The 27261-nt window shown below is 39.5% G+C and overlaps 1 protein-coding gene across 3 annotated transcripts in view; it reads right to left on the bottom strand.

The window, feature by feature from the left end:
• The window catches only part of LOC141596384 (uncharacterized), a 29538-nt gene extending 3329 nt beyond the window's left edge, over nucleotides 1–26209 (bottom strand). The window contains exons 1-7 of one of the 3 annotated variants that reach the window (XM_074416517.1): nucleotides 25996–26209; nucleotides 25761–25889; nucleotides 25088–25377; nucleotides 24577–24663; nucleotides 24409–24451; nucleotides 24265–24309; nucleotides 22620–22937 (exon numbers count right to left, since the gene is read on the bottom strand). In XM_074416517.1, the coding sequence (XP_074272618.1) occupies nucleotides 22860–22937; nucleotides 24265–24309; nucleotides 24409–24451; nucleotides 24577–24663; nucleotides 25088–25377; nucleotides 25761–25889; nucleotides 25996–26166 (843 nt within the window). In that variant the 5' untranslated portion in view covers nucleotides 26167–26209 and the 3' untranslated portion in view covers nucleotides 22620–22859. Of the gene's footprint in view, nucleotides 1–22619; nucleotides 22938–24264; nucleotides 24310–24408; nucleotides 24452–24576; nucleotides 24664–25087; nucleotides 25378–25760; nucleotides 25890–25995 lie in introns of those variants that run through there. The other 2 variants (XM_074416516.1, XM_074416514.1) reach the window with 2 other exon arrangements.
• Nucleotides 26210–27261: the final 1052 nt, after the last annotated feature.

The raw sequence follows: 27261 nt of genomic DNA, 5'->3' as shown, positions 1-27261 counted from the left end.
AATACCAGAGGCGTCTTTGGATTCGTGCGGGCCGTGCGACTGCACATGGCTCCAAACTTTTTGGATCAGAAATCAAAGTAAAAGTAGATTTAAGAATAAAATACGACTTTTTTTGTGATTGGAAGCCATATGCCGTCGATCATGGTAGTGTGCAAGTCGTCGTAGCCGTCATTCTCCCACCAAGTCGACTATGTTAGCCGCCCTCACAGCCATTTGTGTTGGTGTGAAAACCGACTCCGTCATTTATTCATGATTTTATAGGGTTTTGTGTATGGTTAGGGGTCGAGAAGGACAACAGGAGACAGATTTAAGAATTGTCCAATTATTCATTCAGGTTAAGGGTTAGTATGGCATATGAGATTAAATGTCTGCTGGTGTTGTATGAACTTCGCAAATATTAATTCAGGTTAGGGGTTTATTATGAGATTAAATTAATGATATTCATTCAGGTTAGGGGTTTGGAGAAAGGAGATATATGAAGATATACGATGTCCGGGCGGCTCAAAAATTGGTCAACATGTTGCACCGGTGAAGGTGCGTGGTGCGCCGGCGTCGTATTTGTGTCGTGGTTATTGGCTGGGCTAAGGTGCTGGATGGGTGGTTACCGGTCGGTAATGGTGATTGGTGACAACTGATAAAGCTTATTAATGGAGGAGGGGGAGGCTTAAACAAAAAATGGGGTTCACTTGTTAGTTTATCGGATTTCACAGGTTAAAAACAACTTGAGTGTAGTATGAGAAAATGATAGTAATAGTACGGTTTATTTTGAGTTAAATTGAAGTTCCGATTATTGGGAGAAGATGACCAATAGTTTGGATTATTCATATCAATTAACCCTAAAGTTAATTATAAATCCTAATTAAAAATAAGGAAAAAAGATTTTTCATTGGAGTATAAATATAAAGTTCTTAAACTTAGAAGTTGATGAATAATGACTTGGCAATGGAAAAAAGAAATTACGTGGGTCCCTCACCCTATAATGTGAGAGGTCTCTCAATAACGCTATTGAGAGACCATCTCTCTGAAGTTTTTGTGAAAAACTTATATATATAGTTCTCTCATTGCAGTTGCTTTAATGATGGTTCCTTTTGTTGGGATATTGTATCCCCATTTATTTCAACTTTGAATAACTCGGATCTTGCTTATGTTTGTACTCTTTTATCTCCGGATCCTCCTCCCTAACTTGTACTAAAACTCTTTCGGTTTATTTAATATGATCGTTCTTCTTTTCCAAAAAAAAAAAAACGTTGATTTTTTTTTATTACAGTACTAGTTGAGATCCCGTGCTAAAGCACGGTATTTGAGAGCTAAAGAACGATATTTGTGAGTTTTGCTTATATAGTGGCCATTTAAGATATTTGTATAAATGAGCTGTACTTATTATAAGTTCTAATCTACGTTATAAGGGTTTTCTAAAGTGTGCCCTAAGGGCACACATTAATAACCCATATATGATAAGATTAACAACATATCCTCATTAAATATGGTAAAAATGAGAATATACTTGAATATCTCATGTGAATTTGTTGTTAATTTTACCATAAATGGGTTATTAATGTTAGTAATATATTTTAAAAAAAGTGTACTATTTAAAAGACTTTTAGATTAAATTATTTTTGTGCAAGCTTTTTTTTTTATTACATATAATTAAAACCGATTATTATTCAAAAATATATTCTAATATAGGGTCACTACTAATAGGGAGATATGATCATTGAGTTAAAAACAAAATGTAAGTAAATCACATATTAACTTTATAAACAGAAACAAATATAAAAATAATACGACAGATCTAAACGGACGATTCATAAACAATTAAAACTACTTGGGAGAGAATAAAATTTCAGCAAAAAAAAATTCATAAATAAGTATATGCTACTATCTCAATATATTTTGTACGACATGTTTATGCTACCATCTCTGATTCATCAAAAGATCTTAACTATGGAGAGGTTGTTAGGGGTATATTGAAAGATTTTATTGAGTAGTATAATTAGGAATGTATTTTTACAAAGATATGTAAAATTTTATTGAGTAGTATAATTATGAATCATTTTGCTGTATAATTAGGAATAATTTTGCTGTATATTTTTATTACAAAGATATGTAAAATTTTGATATTTTTGGTGCATATTTTAATTGATATTGTTGTACTTATTTGCTGCATATACATTCCTCTATGATATATTACTCAATTTAGGGTAATAGTATACTAATGTTATAGATTTTAGTGGACTTGTATATATTATAAATTATTTGACAGCGTACATTAAGTCCAGCATAGTAATATGTAAAAAAGGCCCACTTATAGGTATGAGCATTTGAGCAGGAAAAAGTTGGTGTTTTCTTAATCTTTTAGTTTTAGGGGGATTATTTTTTAAATGAGCCACAACTAGCCAGTATAGGCGTGGTTAGGTTTCAGGTCCAAGTTTTTTAAAGATTTCGGTCCGTAGGATGTTTTTTTCGATCAAACTGAACTGGAAAGATTATAATTAACAATTTTTCTGTTTCATATTAGTTTATATAAAATTCTTTGTTAATGATGATTAAATGCTTAATTTGTCATTCTTAAACCTAAATAATATACTCATATTTCTTCATTTTGTAAATATAACGCTAATAATGTGCTTTAACTTTAAGGCCTAATTGTTGTCAAGAAAAAAAAAACATTAAGACCAAATGGTCAATTAATAACACCAGGCATAAAGCATTACCTTCATCGTGTGTGAGTGTGACCTATATATATACACCAATAAAATTATTTGTACAACTATCAACTGAAAGTCTTATAAAGTTAAGGGAAAATGAAGAGTTAAGAACGATAAACACCTAATAGAGGGAGGGGTGAATTATGTGTACCTTTTAAAAAATTTATCCTTAACTTGGTTAATTAATTAACTTGAGTGAAGAATATTGAAATACAAGACTTGAGAAACTTAATTGAATGTAAGTTCACAAGAGGGTACAACAGATCTATGTCACAGTATAGGTGACTGTGACACAGAACTTAACGAGGTACATGCGAGAAATAGCAAAGTGGAAGAACGTAAAAGTAAATAAACAAACAAACGACATTTTAAAAATTGGTTCAGCCTCTACTCCGAGGCCTACGTCCAACCGTTATTTTATTGCTTGTTTAGAAATTTACTCCAACTTACTAAACCCCTTGCAATGAAAATAACTCGTCAACCTACTCCGGTTGCACTCAAACTTAAAGCTACTCCACTTCAAGAGTTTATGGGTTCTATCTCAAGGTGTTACAGAATCTTGAATCTCAAGAGTTCACTAAATGAACATGGAGATCACAATTAAGATCTAACACGAGAATCATGGAACAAACTCATTATGTCACAGTACAGCGACCTGATACTAGGAGGTTTTACAGCTTTTTTCGAAAACAATTTGAAGACTTTGAAAATATGAAAAACGTTTTGCAAACACTTGAAGAACAAAGCTTTAAATGCACAAATGATTTGCAAAGTTTTACGATAAATGCTTTCGAAGTCTTGAGAAATAAATGTGACTAAGACACTCTATTTATAGTGGATTTAGTCTTAGGTAAATACAACTTGGGAAATTAAATCCAATATAAAAATAGTAGCCTTGAGTGATGGTAAGTGTTAGACTATAGGCTTGGGGCTTAAGAAATCAGAAAAATTAAGCTACTACACTCAACATGTGATCTTTTACCAAAATGGCAAAAAACTTTTCTTACTTTAGAAGTTTGACAAGTCTTCCTTACCATTTTAGTAAAAGGTGTTTACACAAATCTAGAGACTTAGTCAAGTGGATTTGTAACTCCAAAATTTCAGATTGTTTTCAAGCTTTTGAAAATTCAAATATTTAAGGTTTGAAATTTGCAAAGTTTTAACACTTAAAACATTTTGTCGAAATACCTCCTCCATACGGTAGTACCAGAAACCACAGTACAACGTACTGTTGGATGGTTTTGCTATAACTTGACTTAAATGAGAATACACTTACTCTTACATTTTTCGACTAAAGCTTAGAAAATATCATTGTTCCGGGCGTGATTTCCAGAGCAAGTTTGTTTACCACGCAAGCTTTGTTGAATGATGCCTCTTCTTGCCTTGATTATTCCTCTCGGCCTCTCCTGCAACAATGAACGAACTGAGGGCTCGGCTTTGTGCCGAGCGCACTCACTCCGTCGCTCAAGTCAGTAAACTTAAAGGGATTAAGTCGTATGTTACTTGAAGCTCTATAATGTAGAGAGATAAGGGAGTTTTATACCAGATGAATAGTGTATTTTTAGGTTAAGTTGTGGATCCTTTTCTCAATGAGGATTGAGGAGTATTTATAGACTTTCACCTTTTGTCACGTAGTGGCCAAGTGGCCAAGTGGCTAGCAGATGGAAAGACTGTCTTACCCTCGGCCGAGGGACCCATGGCAGGCCGTTGGACTCCTCACCGAGGGGTCTTGGATATGGGTACGCGGATGTGTCTCCCGGCTGGCTAGTTGCCAGGCCGTCAGACAGGTGGTAGGCCGACAGGCTACGTCGGTTAGGCGGTCTAACATGTTGACTTGCTGTCTCTGATCTTTGACCTTGCTCAATATGTTGACTCGGTCAGCGGGTGCAGAATATCCCCCATCAATTTGCCCCCAGCGTAGTCTATGCCGTGGTATGGACCTTCGATGAGTGTTGAGCGTATTCTGTGCATTGGAAAAATTTCTTCCCCGGCTTCTTCTCCCTCGGCTTGCTTCTGTACAGGCCGTACCATATCCCCCCTCCACATGGATGTGTAATGGACATCAAATGTGGAAGAGAAGATGCTGCTGGCCGGCGGACCCAAGATTGAGAGTGTCGGATGCTTTGATTGCCCCCGGCCGGTGCTGCCAAGCTTGGTTGATCAGCTGGCCGTTTGGCAAGTAGATTATTAAGGAGCGTGTTTGAATAAAATGCGTCGATTGGCATTCCGCCAAGGAGCGTGTTGAAGAAGTTTTGTAACTGTTTGTCGATTGACATTCCGTGGCTGCATGTCTGACGCGTGTCTCGTTGGTGATTGGCTGACGCTTCATGGGTTTTGCCCTGATTGGTCCATCTTTGTGGGCTTTGCTCTATAAATAGAGCAGTATGCCCCTTAATTTTTCGCACAAAGTTCATTTTCTCAAAAAATTTTCCTTCTTAGATTTTCAAGGGTTTCTTTCTCTTCTAATCTTCAGAATCGTTACCTCGGCGTAGCACTTTTTCTTCAAGGTAAACAAACAAACTTTCCAACTTTTTAATTGTTTAAGTAATTGTTGTGAACCATGTCTTCTGCTGATGCCGGTCCCAGTAATCCTGCGCCGGGGGGTTCCCCGTCGCGCCTCGATGAAGAGGAGGCACTAGCCGCCGTCCCGTTAAGGTCTGGGGGCCCTAGGTCTCCTTCTCCTGAGGTTGATGATCAGTATTTGAGGGATTTCTCGGATGATGATGTCGTTGATGATGACGGTGATGATTTTGGCGATGATGAGGAAAGGCCTCGTCCCGGTGAGGAGAGGTCGACGGTCCTGCATCACGGCGATGCCTGTAAGATCGACCCTGATCGTGCTTGGACCGGGAAGTTCGTCAGTTGTTCTGGCTCTGAGCTTTTCGAAAATCATTTCTTCTTCGGCAGGGGGTATAACATCGTTATCCCTAGAGAGGGTCAGGCCGTCTGTTGCCCTCCCCCGGGTTATATCGGCGTATACATGAGACACCTGGAGTATGGGCTCCGGTTTCCTCTCAATGTATACGTTGCTTCCATTATTCAAGCAATGAACGTCGCTGCGGCGCAGTTGCACCCGTTGGCCGTTAGGACTATAATCGGCTTTGTGTGGCTGTGTCTCTTCAAGGGGGAGGTCCCAACGGTGAACCTATTCCGTCGGCTGCATCACCTTCGGAAGAATATTCAAGGCGGCAGGGAGTGGTATAGCATACAGACAGAGCCAGGCTATCTCACCGTCCCTAAGCTCACCTCCTGCAAGGACTGGAAAGAACGGTGGGTGTATGTTGAGGTTCCGGAGGATTTCCCACTGCCTAGGTCCTTCCAGCACCGCGTCAATCTACGATGCGAGAGTCGGGGCGAGCGCGAGAAATGGGTCTCCCGGAGTAAGATTAATATGGACGCCGCGAGGGTCCCTCTTAATGAGGACGAGCGGCGGGCAATGCAGCTGTTTGAGGTTGGGAACGACGGGACGCCGAAGGGATGGATGCCCCCGACGCAGATCATTCTGATGGATGAGCCACTCTGCCACGTCGGCCTCATACCGGCCCTAGCACAGGGTGAGTGGGGTCGGTGTGAGGCCCATCTCTGCCTTTAATGTTTTCATTTTTGAACCTTGATTTACTTCTTTTATCTAACTCTTGTTTCGTTTCTTTTACAGATCATTTTGGCCCGGTTCTGTCTGAGGAAATCCTCAAGAAGATGGGACTCGACAAAGACAGGAACGTTGTTGAGAAGCACCCGAAGGCCGATACACGTGATCGTAGACCGCCGCCCAATGATCTCATGGATCAACAGTTAAAGGGCTTGGATGCGACGGCGGCCCAGGCGAAGGTGGCTGCTGCCATGCCGCGCAGAACGAGAAAAACAAAGCCTTCGGCGGCGACGGTGTCAACCTTGGTTCAACCTCCAAACCCCTCAATTGTTGAGATCGTCGATATTACCGCCGAGGAGGAGGTCACCGTTGCAGAGCAATCTCCTCTCGTTCGTAAGAGAAATGAGACAGCGTCTGCCGATGTCGCTGCTGTTGCTGCTGCCACTGCTCCTGCTTCCGAGGCCGTCCAGGAAATGGGTCATCCGGCCAAGAAGGCCAAGCCTGGTACGGATCTAACCTGTGGCTCAGACTTAGCCGGCTCATTAGGCATTCCTCATGACAGGCTCTCTGGTATGTCCATGAACGTTGACATGGATTCTTTGATTGAATTTTTTGTAGATCAACCGCCGTCGTCTACCGGACACAGTGCTGAACGGTGTCCTGATAAGCGTCCTGAGAAGCGACCTGCGCAGCCGGGTGGTAAAGATGCCTCCGTCGTTTCTTCCTTTCCGAAACCTACCCCGGTCCAGCTCAGGTCAGAGGGCCTAAGTTTGGCCAGGATGCTGACGAAGTGGGCTGACGTGGCCGGTGCTCTCATTGTGGAGCAAGCTCAGGTCGTGGCTGAAGCTGCGCCTCAGCTTGATCGGCTCCAGCTTGAGCTCGCTGCTGCGAAGGAGGAAGCTGAGAGGGCCAAGGCCGAGGCTAAAAAGGCGGTCCTCGCTGAGCGAAAACTTCGGGAGGACGCCGAAAAGGCAATAGTCGCTGAGAGGGCCAAGGTTGAGGCTGCGGAGGCCAATGCCGCTAAGCTGCTGGAGGAGCGTGACCACTTTCAGAAAGTCGCCGACTTCACTGCTGGGAAGAGGGACCACTGGAAGTCCATGTTCAAGTCCCAGGGGCAGGCGCTTCTGGATAAGATGGCTATCATTGCCCAGAGGGAGTCGGACATTGAGATGCTTCAAACCAAGATTCTCCCTAACATGTGCGCCCAATACAGGGACCTGGCCGAAGAAGCCGCCAGGGAAGTGATTGGGGAGCTCTATCCCGATGGCTCCTTTCCGTGGCCAAAATTTGACGAGCTGCTTGATGACAAGCTCGAGGCTAAGGAGAAGGCTGCGGCGGAGAAGGCCGCTGAGGAGGCGAAGGCGAAGAAGGAGGGAGAGGAGGCCGCGGCAAAGGCGGCCCTTGCTGAGAAGGCGAAGGAGGCCCATGAAGAGGCCGCGAGGGCAAGGGCACGCGAAGCTGAGGGATCTCCTCCTGGGTCGCCCATCAACGATGAAGCTGCTGCGGCTGCCAGTAGTGAGCAGCAAAAGGCATAGGGAGACGGGCGGTCGTCACCAGGCTCACCCGGCATCTCGGATAGCTTCAGCTGTTCGGGGGCCAATTATTAGGCCTTTCCTCCCTGCCATCTTTTGGCGCTTCAAATCATATGTCTGTAACATTTTGTTCTTCTTTCCTTGTTTTTTGTAAAACTTTGGTAGGTAGAGTTTTGGCTTATCCCTATGGGGACGGCCGTCGTCTGTATTCTCCTCATTTGCAATCATTTTCAATAAAGTTTGTTTTATTGGCCCTCGGCTTGGCCGGGGCTTGGATCACAATCCTTCACTTTGTCTTCTTACGTTATTAATTGTGCGCTTTTTCGTTTTTACCTTCGGCTTGGCCGAGGCAGTTAGAATGCGTATCTCAACTGTGTTTAACGTTTTTCTTCTTTTAAACATGTTGGCATGTTGGTCACTTTCGCGAGTATTAACTGCGCTGGTAGTGACTGCCGTGGCGTCTACTTCTTGGTAATGACTGTCGTGGCGTCTACCTCTTGGGGTGACTGCCGTGGCGTCTACTTCTTGGTAGTGACTGCCGTGGCGTCTACCTTTTGGGGTGACTGCCGTGGCGTCTACTTCTTGGTAGTGACTGTCGTGGCGTCTATCTCTTGGGGTGACTGCCGTGGCGTCTACTTCTTGGTATGACTACGGAGGGGATAAACACTTTGATGGAAAACTTGGATGATTCTTCATTAGATATAAACACGCGTTGGGGTGCCAACAATAGTTTTGGAAACCTCCGCCGCTATACAAAGTATTTCCTGAGATTGTCAGTGTTCCAATGGCTCATCAAAGGCACAACTACCTCTTGTTGCTTTGACATTTTCTTAGCTTGTTGGGTGGGTTTTTGTGTTATTTTTTTTTTGTTTGGGAATGAATGTGACTAGCTTCTAGTATCGGATTCCCCACAGACGGCGCCAATTGTTCCGGGCGTGATTTCCAGAGCAAGTTTGTTTACCACGCAAGCTTTGTTGAATGATGCCTCTTCTTGCCTTGATTATTCCTCTCGGCCTCTCCTGTAACAATGAACGAACTGAGGGCTCGGCTTTCTGCCGAGCGTACTCACTCCGACGCTCAAGTCAGTAAACTTAAAGGGATTAAGTCGTATGTTACTTGAAGCTCTATAATGTAGAGAGATAAGGGAGTTTTATACCAGATGAATAGTGTATTTTAGGTTAAGTTGTGGATCCTTTTCTCAATGAGGATTGAGGAGTATTTATAGACTTTCACCTTTTGTCACGTAGTGGCCAAGTGGCTAGCAGGTTGAAAGACTGTCTTACCCTCGGCCGAGGGACCCATGGCAGGCTGTTGGACTCCTCACCGAGGGGTCTTGGATATGGGTACGCGGATGTGTCTCCCGGCTTGCTAGTTGCCAGGCCGTCAGACAGGTGGTAGGCCGACAGACTGCGTCGGTTAGGCGGTCTAACATGTTGACTTGCTGTCTCTGATCTTTGACCTTGCTCAATATGTTGACTCGGTCAGCGGGTGCAGAATATCCCCCATCAATCATTGTCTTGACTTTCTTGATTATCTTGATCATCTTGGATCATTGTTGAAAGTCCATTTGATTGCTTCAATCACTAATCATTCAACTAAAAGCAATAATCAAATAACAAAGGGGACTTGGCATCATCAACTTAATGTGTTCTAACAGAAAAAAATTAAAATTGTTGGAGCTTGTGTCCTCCACAAATTAGTGTGATAACATTTGTAAATCTCTTACAGGTTCACAAGGGTATACTTCGTATATTTAATCAGTTGATTAACGTTTACCTAATAACGGTTGGCTTGCTAGAAAGTTTGACGTTATTATCATACAGATGGCGGTGATCAACTGGTCCCTAAAGGTCACGCCTATAGGACGTATTTGAGAAATGTGGTTATAGAAATATAATTACATTGATGCCCAAAATGACTAAAAAGTTAGTCGATGTGTTGATGAGATAATTATTTAATGAAAATTAAATAATATTAAGTTGAGACGAATTAACTGTCAATTCGTAAATTAAATATAATAAGTTATATTTAATTAAATATATATAAGGTTAGTTTGGACGAATTAATCTGTTAATTCGTAGTTAAATATAATCAGTTGTATTTAATATCAACAAGTTGAATGTGTCATAGTGGTAATAGTGAGGGTACACAAGCCAAGAGGTCATGAGTTTGATCCTCACTAGATGACAATTTAACACACTTTATATATTTTTGGAAAGACCAAAATAAGGAGAATTTTGCTCCATAATTCGGTCTGATGGCCGAAAATTAGGGAAGTAATTTTCTTTCCTAATTAACTTCAAGTTTCGGTCTATATAAAAGAAAGATAGAGAATTATTTCTAACCTAATGCTTTTTCTGACCTTGCCTCCTCTTTCTCATCACAAAACACAAAGACAATAAAATTTTACAGAAAATTTTAGATTGATTTCTAGCATAATCAAAGGGTATATCTCAGATCGTCTTGGGTGCAACTAATAGGCGAATATCAATTTTGATATTGTTCTTAGGCCATATTTGCTAGGACCAAAGGTTATTTCTGAATCCTTTACTTTTGTTTATGTATTTTATTTTATGACCATTGATCATCTGCATTAAATCGTTATAATCCTTCTAGTTTAAGGGAAGTATACAGACTTATTTCCCACAAGTGGTATCAGAGCACTAGGCTTCGATTTTAATCTTGATGATTTTCATAAAAAAATGTATGTAAACTTTAACCTGTTTTTCGAAAAAAATTAGGGTTTCGAATTTTATGATTCGGATTTTTTTTTGTGTGCCGTTTTTTTTTTTTATCTAGTTTGATGATATTTTTTTCATTCTATTTTTCATATTATAGTTTATAATCAGTTAAAATTATCATATGAAGAATTAGTTGTTTTAATTTAATGCAGATTAAGTTAAAATTGAATGGAATCATCACGTTTATGATAAAAAGATTGTTTTTGCTATATAGTTTTTGGCATATAAATTGATCATGTTCATTATTTCATATGCTAATCATGTTCTAATAGCAAAGGTAAACAATTTAGTCATCAAATCTAGTTTTAGGGCATGTTTGCCGCAAAAAGAAAAAAATTAGGCATTAGGGTTCCTTTTTTTTAAACCGTGATTTTTTTGTTCTACTGTTCACGTACAGCAAAAAAAAAAAAATAATAATAATAATTTGGAAAGTTTTCCTAATTGCCGAAAGAAAAACTAAATTTGGAAAGTTTTCCTAATTGCCGAAAGAAAAACTAAATTTGGAAAGTTTTCCCTTTTGTTTTCCTAATTGCTTTATAATAAAATAAAAAATAAAAAAAAAGGGGGTTGTTTTTCAGCCGTTTTCAACTGGATTTTAATAAATAAAAAAAAAAATTGTTTATTTTTCAGCCGAGTACAATTAAAAATTGTTTTTTGTTTTTTTTGGCCAATTAGTTATTGTGAATCGGTTCACAATTTAATGATACCAAGTTATTTTAAAGCAGTTTAAAATTTTGACGGATAGAATTCATATTACAAGTTTAATATGGATTGAAATGAAATTAATGTGATTAAATTGCGGAATTGTCACTTAATTTAATTTAAATAGGTGGTTTGGATAAATTAATCAACATAATTAATTTATTGTTTTACGTATGTTTAATTTATTTTAGTTGATGCTTTTAATTATGTTGAATGAATCGAATGAATGAATTTTATTTACGTATTTAATTTTGCAATCGGTTGTAATTTGTAATACTTAGTGTGGCCTTAGTCAATTATGTTTTCGTAATGAAGGAAACATAATTTTTATGTAATTATGAGATCTCGAATCTCCTTTATTTTATTTTAGTTTTGAGTTTTGAAATTAGAATGTAATTAATAGGTCAATTATGTAATTTTAATTATTGTAATTTCAAATAAGACTAAAGATGAAGATTCAAGCTCACTCCCGCTACATGGATCAAGATGGAACATCAAGACAAGCTTCTCGGGTCCAAGGATGGATTCCAAACTTGTATTTATTGTTCATTTTGATAGGATAGGCCACACTAGGACTTTTACTGTTTTTTTTACGTTTTACATTTTATTGCTTTTCATTCGCATGCTAGTAATTGCATCATTTTCCGCCTAAAACCAAACCACCTACTACTAAAATGCATGAAAATTGACTCATATAGTTGTTTGTTAGTTTTCATGGACATGCAGATGTCACAGTCTATAAGTCATCACTTTAGTTTAAATCATTCTCGCATGCTAGATTATAATTCACTTAAAATGAATTAAAAATAGTGATGGGATCTTCCTCTAAAAATGGAAATTGAGATTAGTCTTTATAAGGGCAAACATCTATGAGTCCCTTCTTCGTCGGTAGGCCTAATATGACCCCTTCTACGTTTGGGTAAGTAGTTGTGTTGACTTAGTTTACCTCAACATCATAGTCCGAAGAGTTTCTCGTGATTATGATGGACTATAGATAGAATTTACAGAAATTTATCGACCAAGAATTCTAACGGTAGAATTAGCTAAAAGGTTAGCTTATCAATTTACAGAGAATTGAGTCTTGGGGTCATTTATATAATTCTTGAGGGAGGTCAATTGTATAAATGTTTTTGAGTCTTCGCATTATGACATTAGTTCATTAGACTTAAAATAAAAAACGATGCACATGCTTATTATTTTATTCTTCTTTCGCAGTGTAGAACACGTTTATTATCAATAATACTATTACAACAAATGGCTGGAAATAACGCAATCCCAATGCCTAGTGCCACACTAGATCGTTCGTCCTGGCTAAAAATGTTTATGGACCAAATGAATCAGTCCACTCGACTGAAGAATGATGGGTCCAATTTTGCGGATTGGGAGGCGGCACTACGGAATGCTGCCACTGCTGACGGTAAGCTCAGGTATTTAACTGAGCCAATACCGGTCAACCCAGGCCCAAATGCAGGAGCCGACGAGTCATTCGCTTATAGTGACTTCGTTATGGAAGCGGGTGCGATAAAGAACGTACTCATCTTTGCAATGGAAACCAATTTGCAGAGACGCTTCATTGCCCAAGGTGCAAACAAGATTTTCACCACGCTCACTAACGAGTTCTCAAAGGCACCGAGGATCTTTACATATGAGCATACCTGTCACTTCTTTGATGCGAAACTCCAGAAGGGCCAACCGGTTAGCCCACACATTCTTCACATGATTGAGAATGTCGAGAAACTGGAGTCACTGAATTGTAGAATCAGTGAGAGCATTGTCATTGACCGAATGCTTCATTCTCTTCATGATGGTTTTGCCCTTTTCAGGGCGAACTACTACATGAATGACTTGAAAAAAGAGTCCTCATGAGCTACACTCCCTTCTCGTACAGACCGAGAAGGATATGAAATTGAGTGGGAGCATGAAGCAGGATGTTCTCACGATTCACAACAAGAGTAAAGGTAAGGGCAAGGCTCATGGCGACCTAGCTGTAGGTAAGCCAAAGTTTAAGAAGCCAGGAAACGGTAAGAGTGCACCTGGTGAGACTAGTGGCTCACAGGGCAAGACAAAGAGCAAGGGCGGTGACATAGAGTGCCACCATTGTCACAAGACTGGATATTGGAGGAGGAACTGTCCCGTCTACCGTGAGGACATTAAGGCAGGCCGCGTCGTTCCTGTTGGTATGTCATCTTATATTCATATGATTGAGATTAACCATGCAAGTTTCGGAACTTGGGTACTAGATATTGGTTGTGGTTCTCATCTGTGTAATCATTTTCAGGGCCTAAAGAACATCATACCTCTCGAAAAAGGTGATGTGGACCTGCGAGTCGGGAAAGGAGCACGAGTAGCTGCAGCCTCGAAGGGAACATATGTAATCCAACTCCCTAGTGGTTTTGAGTTATCTTTAAATAACTGTTACTATGTACCCAGTTTATCTAAGAACATTATTTCTGTTTCCGTACTTGCTAAAGACGGTTTTACATTTTCAATAAAGGATAATAGTTGTATTTTCTCTTTTAATGAAATGATTTATGGCAACGCAGTTTCCATGAATGGAATTTATATCTTAGATCAAACCACGGAAGTATTACACATGAATAATAAGAAATTAAAGGTTGGTGACAAAGATCAAACCTATCTATGGCATTGTCGAATGGGACACATAAATGAGAAACGCGTAAAGAAACTCGTCGATAATGGGACTATTCCCTCATTCGGATTTTCTGCATATGGCACGTGTGAATTATGTCTTATTGGCAAGATGACTCGAATTTCCTTCAAAGGTGTTGGAATGCGCTAGTGACCTATTAGGACTCATACATACGGACGTATGTGGGCCTATGTCAATTACCGCTAGAGATGGCTATAGATATTTTATCACTTTCACGGACGATTTGAGTAGATACGGATATGTCTACTTAATGAAGCATAAAAGTGAGTCCTTTGAGAAATTCAAGGAATACCAGAATAGGGTACAGAACCAACTGGGTAGAAAGATTAAAACACTCCGTTCAGATCGGGGTGGCGAGTATCTTTCAAATGAGTTTGATCAACACCAAAGATCGTGGAATCGCTCTACGATTAACTCCACCTGGAACACCTCAATTAAATGGTGTGTCCGAACGGAGAAATCGAACCTTACTTGATATGGTTCGATCCATGATGAGTCACATCGTAGTGCCTGATTCATTATGGGGTTATGCTCTTTTGTCAGCTGCTCTTATACTTAACCGAAGTCCGTCTAAAGCTGTCGACAAGACTCCATATGAAATGTGGAAGGGAACGGTACCTAACTTGTCCTTTATTCGGGTTTGGGGCTGCGAGGCTTATGTCAAGTGGAGAAACGAGGATAAACTCGACCCGCGATCGCTCAAGACATACTTTATAGGTTATCCAAAAGGAACATTTGGTCATTACTTCTATTCGCCTACCGAACATCGAGTTTTTGTTGCGGCTAGTGCGACGTTCTTAGAGAAAGAATTTCTCGAGAACAAGTCGAGTAATAGAACCTTCGAGCTGTCGGAGATTCCAGAACCAACAACCGAGGAACAGATGGAGGAAGCTATACCTCCAACTGATGATACGGTTAATATTCCTCAGGAACCTAGGAGGTCGGGTAGAGACTCTCATCCTCCGGACAGATACATTGGTATGGTCGAGGAGAATGATGTTTTACTTCTAGAAAGTAATGAACCCGCAACCTATAAAGGTGCTATGGCCTGTTCCGACTCAAAGTTATGGCTCGAAGCCATGCCATCCGAGATGGACTCCATGTATGAGAATAACGTATGGGATCTAGTTGATTTACCTAATAAGGTAAAACCTCTACAGTGCAAATGACTTTACAAAATAAAGCGTTCTGTAGACGCGCAACTAGATATCTATAAGGCACGACTTGTGGCAAAAGGTTTCACTCAAGTGCAAGGATTGCATTATGATGAGATTTTTGCACCTGTAGTCATGCTACGTTCCTTTCGGATAATCTTAGCGATTGCCACATTTCATGATTATGAGATTTGGCAAATGGATTGAAAACCGCCTTCTTAACCGGTTATTTGGAGGAAGAGTTGTACATGGTGCAACCCGAAGGTTTCATAGATCCTAAACATCCTAAGAAAGTATGCAAGTTTAAGCGTTCCATTTATGGACTTAAGCAAGCTTCTCGGAGTTGGAATCATCGTTTCGACCAAGTGATAAAAGAGTATGGTTTCACTCGATCGGTCGAAGAACCATGCTTATATATCAAGTCGAGTGGGAGCAATATTGTATTCTTGATATTGTATGTCGATGACATACTCTTGATTGGGAATGACATTCCTCTCCTTTCTTCGGTTAAAGAATGGTTGAAGAACCATTTCCAGATGAAAGATCCGGTGAGGCACAACGTATTTTGGGAATCCGTATCTACCGAGATAGATCACGACGGACGTTATCACTTAGTCAGGAGTCTTATTTGGATAAGGTTCTTGAGAGGTTCAGCATGACCAACTCCAAGAAGGGGAACCTTCCAATGACGTGTGGGATACAGTTGAGCAAGTCTCAGTCACCCACGACGCCTGAAGGGGTTGAACGCATGAATCGTGTTCCTTATGCATCAGCTATAGGATTAATCATGTATGCCATGATATGCACACGTCCAGACGTGGCATATGCATTGAGTATGACGAGTCGGTACCAAAAGAATCCAGGTACCTACGGAGGACTAATGATTGGGTATTGACTTATGGAGGAGATACTAAGCTATGCGCAACCGGTTACGCAGATGCTAGCTTCCAAACGGATCTCAGTCCGGTTCGTCATCACTCTTAGTGTGTTGTAGCAGATTCTACTACTGAATCGTTGAATTATGATAAGCATGTGGGGCACGTCATTTCCATGGGAATTAAACGTGTTCCAGAGTTGTAGTACTTGATTATGGATTTGATACATTATCTTTTTCATATACTATTTATAACTTCATCGTTTTATATATAATATTTTGTTTTTCATGTGGATTGTACTGACAACATTGAACGCCACAAAGTGAACTGAATTACATTATATTTGTTTTGGTCCGTAATCGCCAATGTGAGCTGATAACTCCGGCTATTATATTGTGCAGTCGATTGATGGTGGGTTCAACGAGCCATAAGTCAAACGGTTGACTGATCGATCACAGATACGAGATTATGACGATACCTCGTAGGACAACTTTTTGTGACAACGTAATGGAGTCCTAAATGTTTAATAAACATTCGGTGCCTGGTTGTGGATAGGACATCCATTGTGTTCCTAGAGTCGATTCTTTTGACTATCGACTGTCTCTTGAGATTAAGGCAGTTTTTGGGTGACTTTGGTTTCTTTCTCACGGTCTACCGTAACTGGGGCTAAGTAGATTTTTTCTGGGTCATTTCATACTGTGCTTACATCTGCAGGATTCGAGTTGAGGAAAATATCCAACCCTTATCAGGTATAGTTATTTCTCAGGGCCACTCGAGGAGTTGTAACTGAAATGCATGGTCATGCTCGAATGTTGATTCGTTTATCAGTTAAGTTACTCTCTAGTCGGGGAAACCACTCTTGATATTGATCGCTTGTAAAATACGACCTTTGTGAATTCGGATTTGCAAATTGTTTTACATTGAGTGGGAGAAAGTTTAAAGGATATGAGAATCGGTTATCGCACATACACTTGTGAGGACAAGTGGGAGTTTGTTGGAGCTTTTGTCCTCCACAAATTAGTGCGATAACATTTGTAAATCTCTTACAGGTTCACAAGGGTATACTTCGTATATTTAATCAGTTGATTAACGTTTACCTAATAACGGTTGGCTTGCTAGAAAGTTTGACGTTATTATCATACAGATAGCGGTGATCAACTGGTCCCTAAAGGTCACGCCTATAGGACGTATTTGAGAAATGTGGTTATAGAAATATAATTACATTGATGCCCAAAATGACTAAAAAGTTAGTCGATGTGTTGATGAGATAATTATTTAATGAAAATTAAATAATATTAAGTTGAGACGAATTAACTGTCAATTCGTAAATTAAATATAATAAGTTATATTTAATTAAATATATATAAGGTTAGTTTGGACGAATTAATCTGTTAATTCGTAGTTAAATATAATCAGTTGTATTTAATATCAACAAGTTGAATGTGTCATAGTGGTAATAGTGAGGGTACACAAGCCAAGAGGTCATGGGTTCGTTCCTCACTAGATGACAATTTAACACACTTTAAAATAAGGAGAATTTTGCTCCATAATTCGGTCTGATGGCCGAAAATTAGGGAAGTAATTTTCTTTCCTAATTGACTTCAAGTTTCGGTCTATATAAAAGAAAGGTAGAGAATTATTTCTAACCTAATGCTTTTTCTGACCTTGCCTCCTCTTTCTCATCACAAAACACAAAGACAATACAATTTTACAGAAAATTTTAGATTGATTTCTAGCATAATCAAAGGGTATATCTCAGATCGTCTTGGGTGCAACTAATAGGCGAATATCAATTTTGATATTGTTCTTAGGCCATATTTGCTAGGACCAAAGGTTATTTCTGAATCCTTTACTTTTGTTTATGTATTTTATTTTATGACCATTGATCATCTGCATTAAATCGTTATAATCCTTCTAGTTTAAGGGAAGTATACAGACTTATTTCCCACAAAAATAACACACAATAACATACGAGTATATTGTTATGAAAAAAGGTTGTATCGCCTCAAAGGGTGGTTAACCCGAGCCAGTAGCTCCGCGCGGAATACTAGTGTACATTGTTACCATTTCATGAGATACTTTACTAATCTTAATTTCAGAGTATTTATTAACCTTAGCTTCACCATGAGAAAAATAAAAAATTTTCTCTAGTAGAACATTCTCTAGCTAATACATGCCCTTGGAAAAGAATATTATAAATGTACTTTGTTTTGGTTAGGAGAAAAGCGGTGGTAATTTGAATTACCTCAAGTCCTCAACTGCCTAGTCTTTACGATTGTCGTAGCTTTTTTGTTTTCTCAATTTATTTTATTTATGCACTGATCATCAACATTTTCAAAGAACAATGATACTCCGTATTAAACAGTACCAAGAATTCAAGATAAAAACCAGATACTCCCTACAATGTTAACAAACATGGTAAAGAAGATTCAGTTGTAGATCTTAAGAAGTTGCTGAGGAGGGAGGATATTGATGTAGCAGTTCTTGTTGAAACAAAGCTTAGCGCTATTAAAATGTTCAAGAGGGTAGATAGTTTTAACAAGTATGAAGGAGCGTACGGGGATTCGAATGGTCGAAGGGCTGGGGTTGCAGTTATTTGGAGAAAGGGGATAGAAGTGGCGGTCTTATCTTCTTCAGCTCACCACGTTGATATTAAAATAAAAGGCTTGTTTTCTGATGAGCCGTGGCATCTTACGGGTTTCTATGGTTGGGCTGATGGACCTAGTAAGGAACTGTCTTGGAAGCTCCTGCAAGATATAAAACATTTTTCAACCTTACCATGGTTGGTGGTAGGGGATTTTAACCAAATCTTGTTTTAAGATGAGAAGCAGGGGGGGAGCTGTGCGTGCACAAGAGGATATGAATGAATTCAGGAGTGCCCTAGACGACTGTGGCTTGATGGATATTGGGTTTAAGGAGGAGCCTTTCATATGGTGGAATAAGCGGAGTGAGCCTGATGACATTTTCGAACGTCTGGATAGAGCGGTTGCTACACCTGATTGGGTCGAATCATATTCAACCATTGTGGTACACCACCTAAGCAGGGAACGATCGGATCATAACCCCTTGAAGTTAGCCAGGCAGGTTGCAGGAAACAGGAAGAAGAAGCGGCAATTTCGTTTTGAGGATATGTGGACGACTTCTGACAGTTGTGAGGGGATTGTGCGTGATGCCTGGGAGATGAGCGGGGGAGAGGGGAATGGGTTGCAGGTGGTGAATAACATAGAAAGGTGTGCGGATGCCGTAATGGAATGGAGTAAAAAGGAATTTGGAAGTTTATCTCGTCGTATGGGGGAAATTCGAAAGCGCTTGTGTATCCTTGATAGTGGAAGCCCTACGGTGGAAATGGTGGGGGAGAAGAAGGAGCTTCGCAATGAGCTGGAGAAACTTGCCGCTCAAGAGGAAGTATACTGGCGACAAAGGTCAAGAATTAATTACATGAAGGAGGGTGATCGAAACACAAGCTTTTTTCATATTAAGGCGACTTCACGGAGGAGAAGAAACAAGATCTTGAAGCTGCAAAAGGATAATGGGGAGTGGGCTATAGAAGAGAATGACATTGTAAGTACTGCCCATGGATATTTTCGTGAGCTCTTTGCTACGTCGGAGCCAAGTAATATTGATGAGGTGCTGGAGTTCATGCCGGCAAGGATCAGCGAGGACATGAATGAGAACCTGCGCCAGCCTTTTACGATGGGTGAAGTCCGATTAGCGCTTGATCAGATGAGTCCACACAGGCACCGGGCCCGGATGGTATGAATGCGATTTTTTTCAAAACTTGTTGGGACGGATGTGGCAAGGCTTGTCATTGGGTGCTTGGAGGGTAGGGTGGACATGACAAAAATAAACAAAACCCACATTGTGTTGATTCCGAAAAAAGCAAATGCCCAAGCTATGCAATATTTTCGGCCAATCTCGCTTTGTAATGTTGTGTATAAGCTCGTTTCGAAGGTTCTTGTGAATCGAATGAAGAGTTTGCTGGGTGACATCATCTCTGAAGAACAAAGTGCCTTTATTCCAGGTCGGCTTATCTCGGATAACGCCATTATTGCTTTTGAAGTTTTTCACCATCTCAAGTCTTATAATAAAGGGGCGAATGGGCAGATGGCTTTCAAACTCGACATGAGCAAAGCTTACGATCGCATTGAATGGGGTTTTTTAAAAGGGGTCGTGACGAGGATGGGTTTTGATGTAGCCTGGGTCAGCAAGGTGATGCGGTGCGTCTCCACGGTCACTTCCGCGGTTATTATTAATGGGCAGCCTTCACAGGCTATTTATCCAGGACGGGGCTTGCGTCAGGGGGATCCCATATCCCCGTATTTATTTATCATATGTGCTGAGGCGTTTTCTAATTTAATCACTAGGGCTGTTCATCAAAAGGCGATTGACGGGGTCCGGATATGTCGTAACGCTCCTGTTCTAACCCACTTATTCTTCGCTGACGACTCAATTATTTTCTGTAAAGCAAATAGGAGGAATGCCGAAGCGGTGATGAATGTCATCAGAACGTATGAAGAAGCTTCAGGACAGCGCATTAATGTTGACAAATCAGAGGTTTTTTTCAGCCCGAATACTCGGAGTGATGTGAAGGTCGAGGTTGGAAATGTGTTGGGCGCTAATGTCGTGAGTCAGCCAGGGAAATACTTGGGGTTACCTGCTATTGTGGGCCGAAGGAAAAATGAAGCATTTGCAGCTTTGAAGGAGAGGATATGGAAGAAACTCAAAGGGTGGAAGGAGAAACTTTTATCTTTTGCTGGAAGGGAAATTATAATCAAAGCGGTGGCTCAGTCGATCCCCACTTACCAAATGGGTCTGTTCAAGATACCAACTTCCTTTTGTGCGGATTTGGATAGAGTGATGGCTCGGTTTTGGTGGGGTTTCAAGGATGAGAAACGGCATATTTTCTGGGTTGCCTGGAAGAAACTTTGCAAGAGTAAGAATGACGGGGGGATGGGGTTTCGACATTTAGAAGCATTTAACCTGGCTATGCTAGGGAAGCAACTATGGCGTCTCCAACAGCTCCCGAATTCTTTAGTTGCTCGTCTTATGAAGGCACGGTATTACCCTCAAACCAACCCACTCGAGGCGCCCGTGGGGTATCACCCCTCTTTTGTTTGGCGAAGCCTAGTGGAGGCACAATGGGTAGTGAGAAAGGGATCGAGATGGCTTATTGGCAACGGTGAAAGGATCAAGTTCTGGACTGGCCCATGGAAATCCTCTGGCCCGCCTTTTCGTGTTTGGTCCCCGAGGGAAAGTCGTCCAGATTCTTGGGTGGCAGAGTGGCTCAATGATAGGGGGTGGAACGAGATAAAGATAAGGGAGAGTTTGCTTGAGGTGGAAGCTGAGGAAGTGCTAAAAATTCCCATCAGTTTGGAAAAGGGCGAGGACCAGAAGGTATGGCACTACTCAAAAAATGGCGAGTATACGACGAAAACGGCATATCACTTTATACGATGGATGATGACAAAGGACGAGGCGTCAACTAGTTATGGTGTGAAACAGGAGCTCTGGTGCAAAATCTGGAAACAAAAGCTTCCACCAAAGGCCTGCTCTTTTCTTTGGCGTGTTGGTAATGGAGCACTTCCAAGTGGGGCAAACTTGCAACATATGTAGGGTCACTGAGATTGACCCAACATGCTGTAGGTGTGGAGCGGCTGTTGAGACGGATGGTCATGCGCTTTTACATTGTCCGTGGGTGAGACATATTTGGAGTACAGTGGGAGTGGACGTAGAGGACGAATGGGATTGTTTCATTAATGTGAAAGAATGGCTAGCTCACATTGTGGAAGAGAGGGATGAGGCTAAGAGGAGTCGGACGCTGATGATGATTTGGGCTATATGGAACGAGAGAAACAACCTGTTTCACGGGGGTGAGCTACCACATCCGAAGGTGTTGATTGAGAGGACGTACAAATATCTGGAATTTTTTGGAGAGGTCAATGAGGAGAGAAGACTGGTGGAACCACACAATGTAGAGGGAGCTGAGGAGAAATGGTGTCCTCCGCCTTTGGGTGTGAGTAAAATAAATGTGGATGCAGCTATTCTTGGATGAAAGGGTAGTGGTTTAGGGGTCATCATTAGAGATGAGAATGGCCAGGTAAAACGAACGGCTGTGCATGAAGTTCGTCTTTGTTGGGACCCGACAATTGCCGAAGCAAAAGCTGCTCTGTTCGGCCTTCAAGTTGCAACGCAAATGGGCCTAAGGGATGTGGTTCTGGAATCTGATTCTCAAACACTAGTAAAGATGTTGAAAGCAGGGGTACCACCCGCTACCTATTTGGGGAACACAGTGAAGGATATCCGACATCTTGCTAGTAGTTTTGAGAGGGTCTCCTATGAGTTTGTAAGGAGAACCGGAAATCGCGCTGCTCACTGTATTGCTCATTACCATCCTATAGCTTACTCTACGCAGATTTGGGTTGATTTGGTTCGGAATGTATTAGTGACATTGTCTCTACCGATTTTATGTCGGCTTTAAATGAATAAATCTACTTTTCCCCTCAAAAAAAAACATGGTAAAGAAGATTTCTAAATGATGGATACTCCGTATAATTTATCAAAAATACTCTATCCGGAATAATAACCGTCCATTTAGTAAAAAATTATGAACTGTAGGCTGTAGCACAATGCTATACATACGTAATACTATGGAACAAGTGTACGAAACAAGTGAAAACAAAGTTGTATAGACAACGTTACGTCTTTCCACAAACCAAGCAAATACCGGCTAACTTGACTCTTCTGTCTTCACATCTCTAACTTCTGTGACACCCGAATGATACCGACACAAATGACCCCGACGTTCCTTAACTAAAGACTTATTTTAACCGATCCATGACGTATACTATAAAATGAACCTGGAAACCCCGAAAACCTCTGCCCAATTATTACTTGGTAAAAGGATAATATTCAGGATATCGTCTCTGAAACATCCTCCTAGCCTCTTTCAGATATGGTGCCTTTTGCTGCAAGCATTAAAATACATCATCAAACAGAATACAACGCCCTGAGAACCAATTCGATTGTGACAGACAAATAGACAATATGAGAATAAACAGAGGAATATTAGTAGGGTTTTTCTGATGTGTGTCCCAAGCAGGGGCGGATCCAGGAATTCCGTCTATCTGGGGCTAAATTTTAAAACTATACAAAGTGATTTTTTTCTCAATATAAGCCTTGTAAGTCAATACCTTTTAAAAATTTGTAAGGACATAAAATTTATGTGTCATTTATTTATGTAGTATTTGAACCAAATATAAAAATTACTAAGTATTATTTATTACTTTTTATCGGTAAGATACTTTTCATGTTGGATAATGAATGAAGCTAATTTATAATTATTTCAATTTTTTTTTTTCAACAAGCTTAGCAAAATTTATTTCAATTGACTTGTACTCATACTACATTCGATAAGAATGTAGAATTTTTTTTAAATTACAAGGTAAACAAGGTAATTTTAAAAAATGATACTCTCTCCTTTCCAATATTTTCTCAATTTTTAATATTTGTCAGGGGGTGTTTTAAGCAGTAGACAAATGTTTAAGACATAGAGAATAAACGAAGTACAATTTATTATAATTATAATGGAGGTAATATTATATAATTTTTTTTCTCCCGGAGTATCATATTTTAGTCGTTAATAGTAAAATGATTGATAATTGATTGAATGATTGGAAAGAAAGATAAAAAGAAATAGCTATAAGTCGACAACAAATAGAAAAAAGAGTATAAGTTTGTAAATAAATAACTAGAGAAAATAACTAGTAGTTCATATATAATGAGAAAAAATAATCACCAAATATTGTATCTATATAAATATAGGCTAATGGTGTAAGCCGGACAATGTAAAATTGTAAAATAAAGTGAATCTTAAGCCTATAGTTCAGCGCATAATACATGATGAGGAAAAAAAATTCATTAGTGAGAGTCGAACCCAGGTACCTTCTAATGGAAACCAGACAACAAACCAAACAGTCTACAAGCAACCATGTGATTCTATGGTACTTCACAATCTATATATTTTTGTTTTCCTCAGAAACTACTCGGGCTATAGCCCGAGTAGCCTACCCTTGGATCCGCCCCTGGTCCCAAGGGCACACGTGGCACATGTTATAACCTATATATGTGGAGATAATAACAAGATAATCTTATGAGATATCCAACAACAAACTCATTTTTACCATAATTAATAAAATTATCTTGTTATTATTTGCATATATAGGTTATTAATGTGTGCCCTAAGACACACGTTAGAAAAACTCATATTAATAATATCACGAGCTCAGTACTTACCGGGTATCTGAAATGCTTCCATTGTTTTGAAGCAGTTCTCTTGGCCTGATATAATAAAAATAATACTTGGTATAAGAGAAGATAACAAGCCTACTAATAAAATTTTGGAGAAAGGTTCTCTATATCGAGAAAAACAAAACTAACCTTAGCATGTTTCCATTGAGGGTTTTTGACCTTGAGTTCCTTACTGCATAAAAAATATTGAACATACTTAATTATCGTCCTAGTAGTGTCTAGGAGTGAACATATATATAGTAAGAAGCAAAAAATAAAATTGAAGGAAATATTAGTGTTCCAAGAAAAGTTACATACACAAGAAGATTGTAGCCGTCTCTTTTAAGTTCTGCAATCGTGATATCGATAGTCGGGTTCTCTATTTCGGGTTGGTCAATAGTATCTCTGGAAATGTATGAAAAAAAATAAAAAAAAATAGAATAACAACTTTGTTCTCTGAAACCATAGAGAATTAAACGTAGCTGGGGAAAAGAAAAAAGAGAAAAGACCTCAACCACACTTACCGTGTTGCTTAAGTTTCATGAATGGCCTATATTAACCCACAAATAAGATTATACATCCAGTTTGTACCATAAACATTGTATAAGAATCCGAGCTTATATGTTTTTTTTTTTTTGAGCTAATTTAAAGTTCATGTTTTTAATGTGTAAATGGATGAGTTCAATACTTTCTAATAAAGTTCATATTATTTAACATAAAGCTCGGATACTTTATCACAAAGCTCAGATTCTACACCGTAAAACATATACAACTGGTTGCATTCTCTTTCATGAGTTGATATTAACCTATACAAAATTTAAGACATTACCTGAAATAGTCACTTAAGTCGAACTTTACATTCTCTTCCACCGTAATCTTGCCTCTGCCGCGCGGCTTATCGACCTTCTTCTTAACTGTAATGTCTATGTCACCATCACTTGTTTCTTCTAAAAAGAGAGTAATTTCACTGACCCATGTCACAGGTTTTAACCAAACTTTGGCTTTGTAAGTTTTCTCCATTTGGTTTGTAGTCACCGCGACGAAAGTTAGATAGTACAAACTCCCTTCAACTGGCTGCTTGTTGGCTTTAACGAGACGTACCAATTCCATGGGTATGCCCTTTAACAAATCGACATATATACCTCATTAGGTTGAAAATATTACGTAGCATGGCATGGATAAATGGAATTCAAAGTCGTCTCATGGATCAAATAAAACACTGTTACGATTCAAGTCCATAACATACTCAAACGCTCCCTTGTTTAAACTTTGTATAGCATGATTAGCATCTGAAAATCAAAAGCATACTTCGCATGATTAATATTTTGTCGAGAATTAATATTTTCACTTAATTCCTTGATGTCCCATGATTCGATCCTAAGCTACTTCTCATGCTTAGTTCATTCTTTACTTCCTTTGGGAAATAATAACAACACACATTTAAAATTGGATATAAAATCATTAAAGTATATACGGAGTACACAGGACTCAGAAGTAATTACCATTGCTTCTCCCTGTGTCAAGGCAGCATGTTTTGCAACAACTTCAGCCACCTCGTATTCATACCCACATTTACTGAGCGGAGAAATCCGACCAGGCATACGACCAGTGCAACCATCAACATCAAATCCCTTTAGCGTGAACAAATGAGGAAAACAATGTTAGCTTCAACATAGACAGTTGACAAGAGATTATTAAAAAAAAAAAGTAAATAACAATAATAATAAGACAACGTACCCCTGACTCGTCGCATTTCTTCATATAATTGTCATATTCCTCATAATTCATCCGGCAAAAGGGTCTCCGCTTTTCATCCAGATACTTTTCAGGTCCATACACAGTTCCCACAAGCTTACCACATGCATAATTATAAATATTAGCCAGTCGATCCGTCGCCATATCATCCATCTTCTAATAGCACCGCCTAAGATATCAGTCCTTCAAAGTTAGAAATAAGTTTAATTATCCTGAATTTTCACTGGGAAAAAAAGTCAGCGAACCAAGAGAGATGACAACAAATGGAGTAGAACGAAATTATGCAATCAAAATCTAGGGTTTCAAAATTGGGGATTTTTGTTAAACTTACGAGTTAGTTAAGACGTCAGCAAGAGTCGACGAGGTTACCTGCCGTTGGTCAGCACGAATTATTTCAGAGCAATAGAAAAATAAAGGACATAGATGTTAAAAACAGAGTTTGTGTTCGAGTTTGGATCAGGTTCGATTATTGAAACGGTTTATATAGTGAGCCGAAATAGGTTAAAGTGAATGTAGACGTAGTAAATGGGTAAATTGGTTGGGTTTGGGTTGGTTGGCTTGGTTCATTAATGAGTTTGTGAGAATTCGGGTTGGACTTAGTTACTTTTGGGTCTGTTATTATTATTATGTTATTTAGGGATAATTTCCTCCATTCAACTTCACTCTACCTATTCACTTTTGTACACTATTTACAATTGTGTATTTAATTTCGATCTTTTGTGCACTATTCACAATTGTGTATTTAATTTCGATTTTCTCTCGATACGTAAGTGAAAATATATTCATGTGAGATCTTCTTTGATTCGTTTTTAGGAGTACATTAAAAATATCTAACTTTTATAATTTTTGCAAATACGTAGCTAACGATATTTAGCGCGTAAAATACGCGTGTTGGCAAACGTGAAAAAAGAAAGTGGTAGAGTAGAGTGGAATGGAGGAAGTATCAACTTATTTAGTGATAAAGGTCAGTTTGTTAAATGGGGTTTCCGGTACTAATGCTTAAATAGGAAGACGTGAATATAACATGATGATATATCGAGTCTGTAGCGTACACTTGCATGACTAATTTATAAATTGTGGGAAAAGCTGAAAAATAAATAACGCTCATGAACGTCAGAGGCCGCCTTTTTTAGTTATGTCGTGGTCTTTTTCTCGCCTAAATTAGGGTCGGCTAACATGGATCAAATGTGAAGGTTTATAAGCGGTTACTTGGCGAAAAAGCTGAAAAATAAGTAGCTTTCTTAATAT

Source organism: Silene latifolia, chromosome 8 (genome assembly GCF_048544455.1).
Source record: "Silene latifolia isolate original U9 population chromosome 8, ASM4854445v1, whole genome shotgun sequence".
NCBI classification, from domain to species: Eukaryota; Viridiplantae; Streptophyta; class Magnoliopsida; order Caryophyllales; family Caryophyllaceae; genus Silene; species Silene latifolia.
The sequence above is the reverse complement of the archived record's forward strand: the minus strand, read 5'-3'. Positions and strand labels throughout refer to the sequence as shown.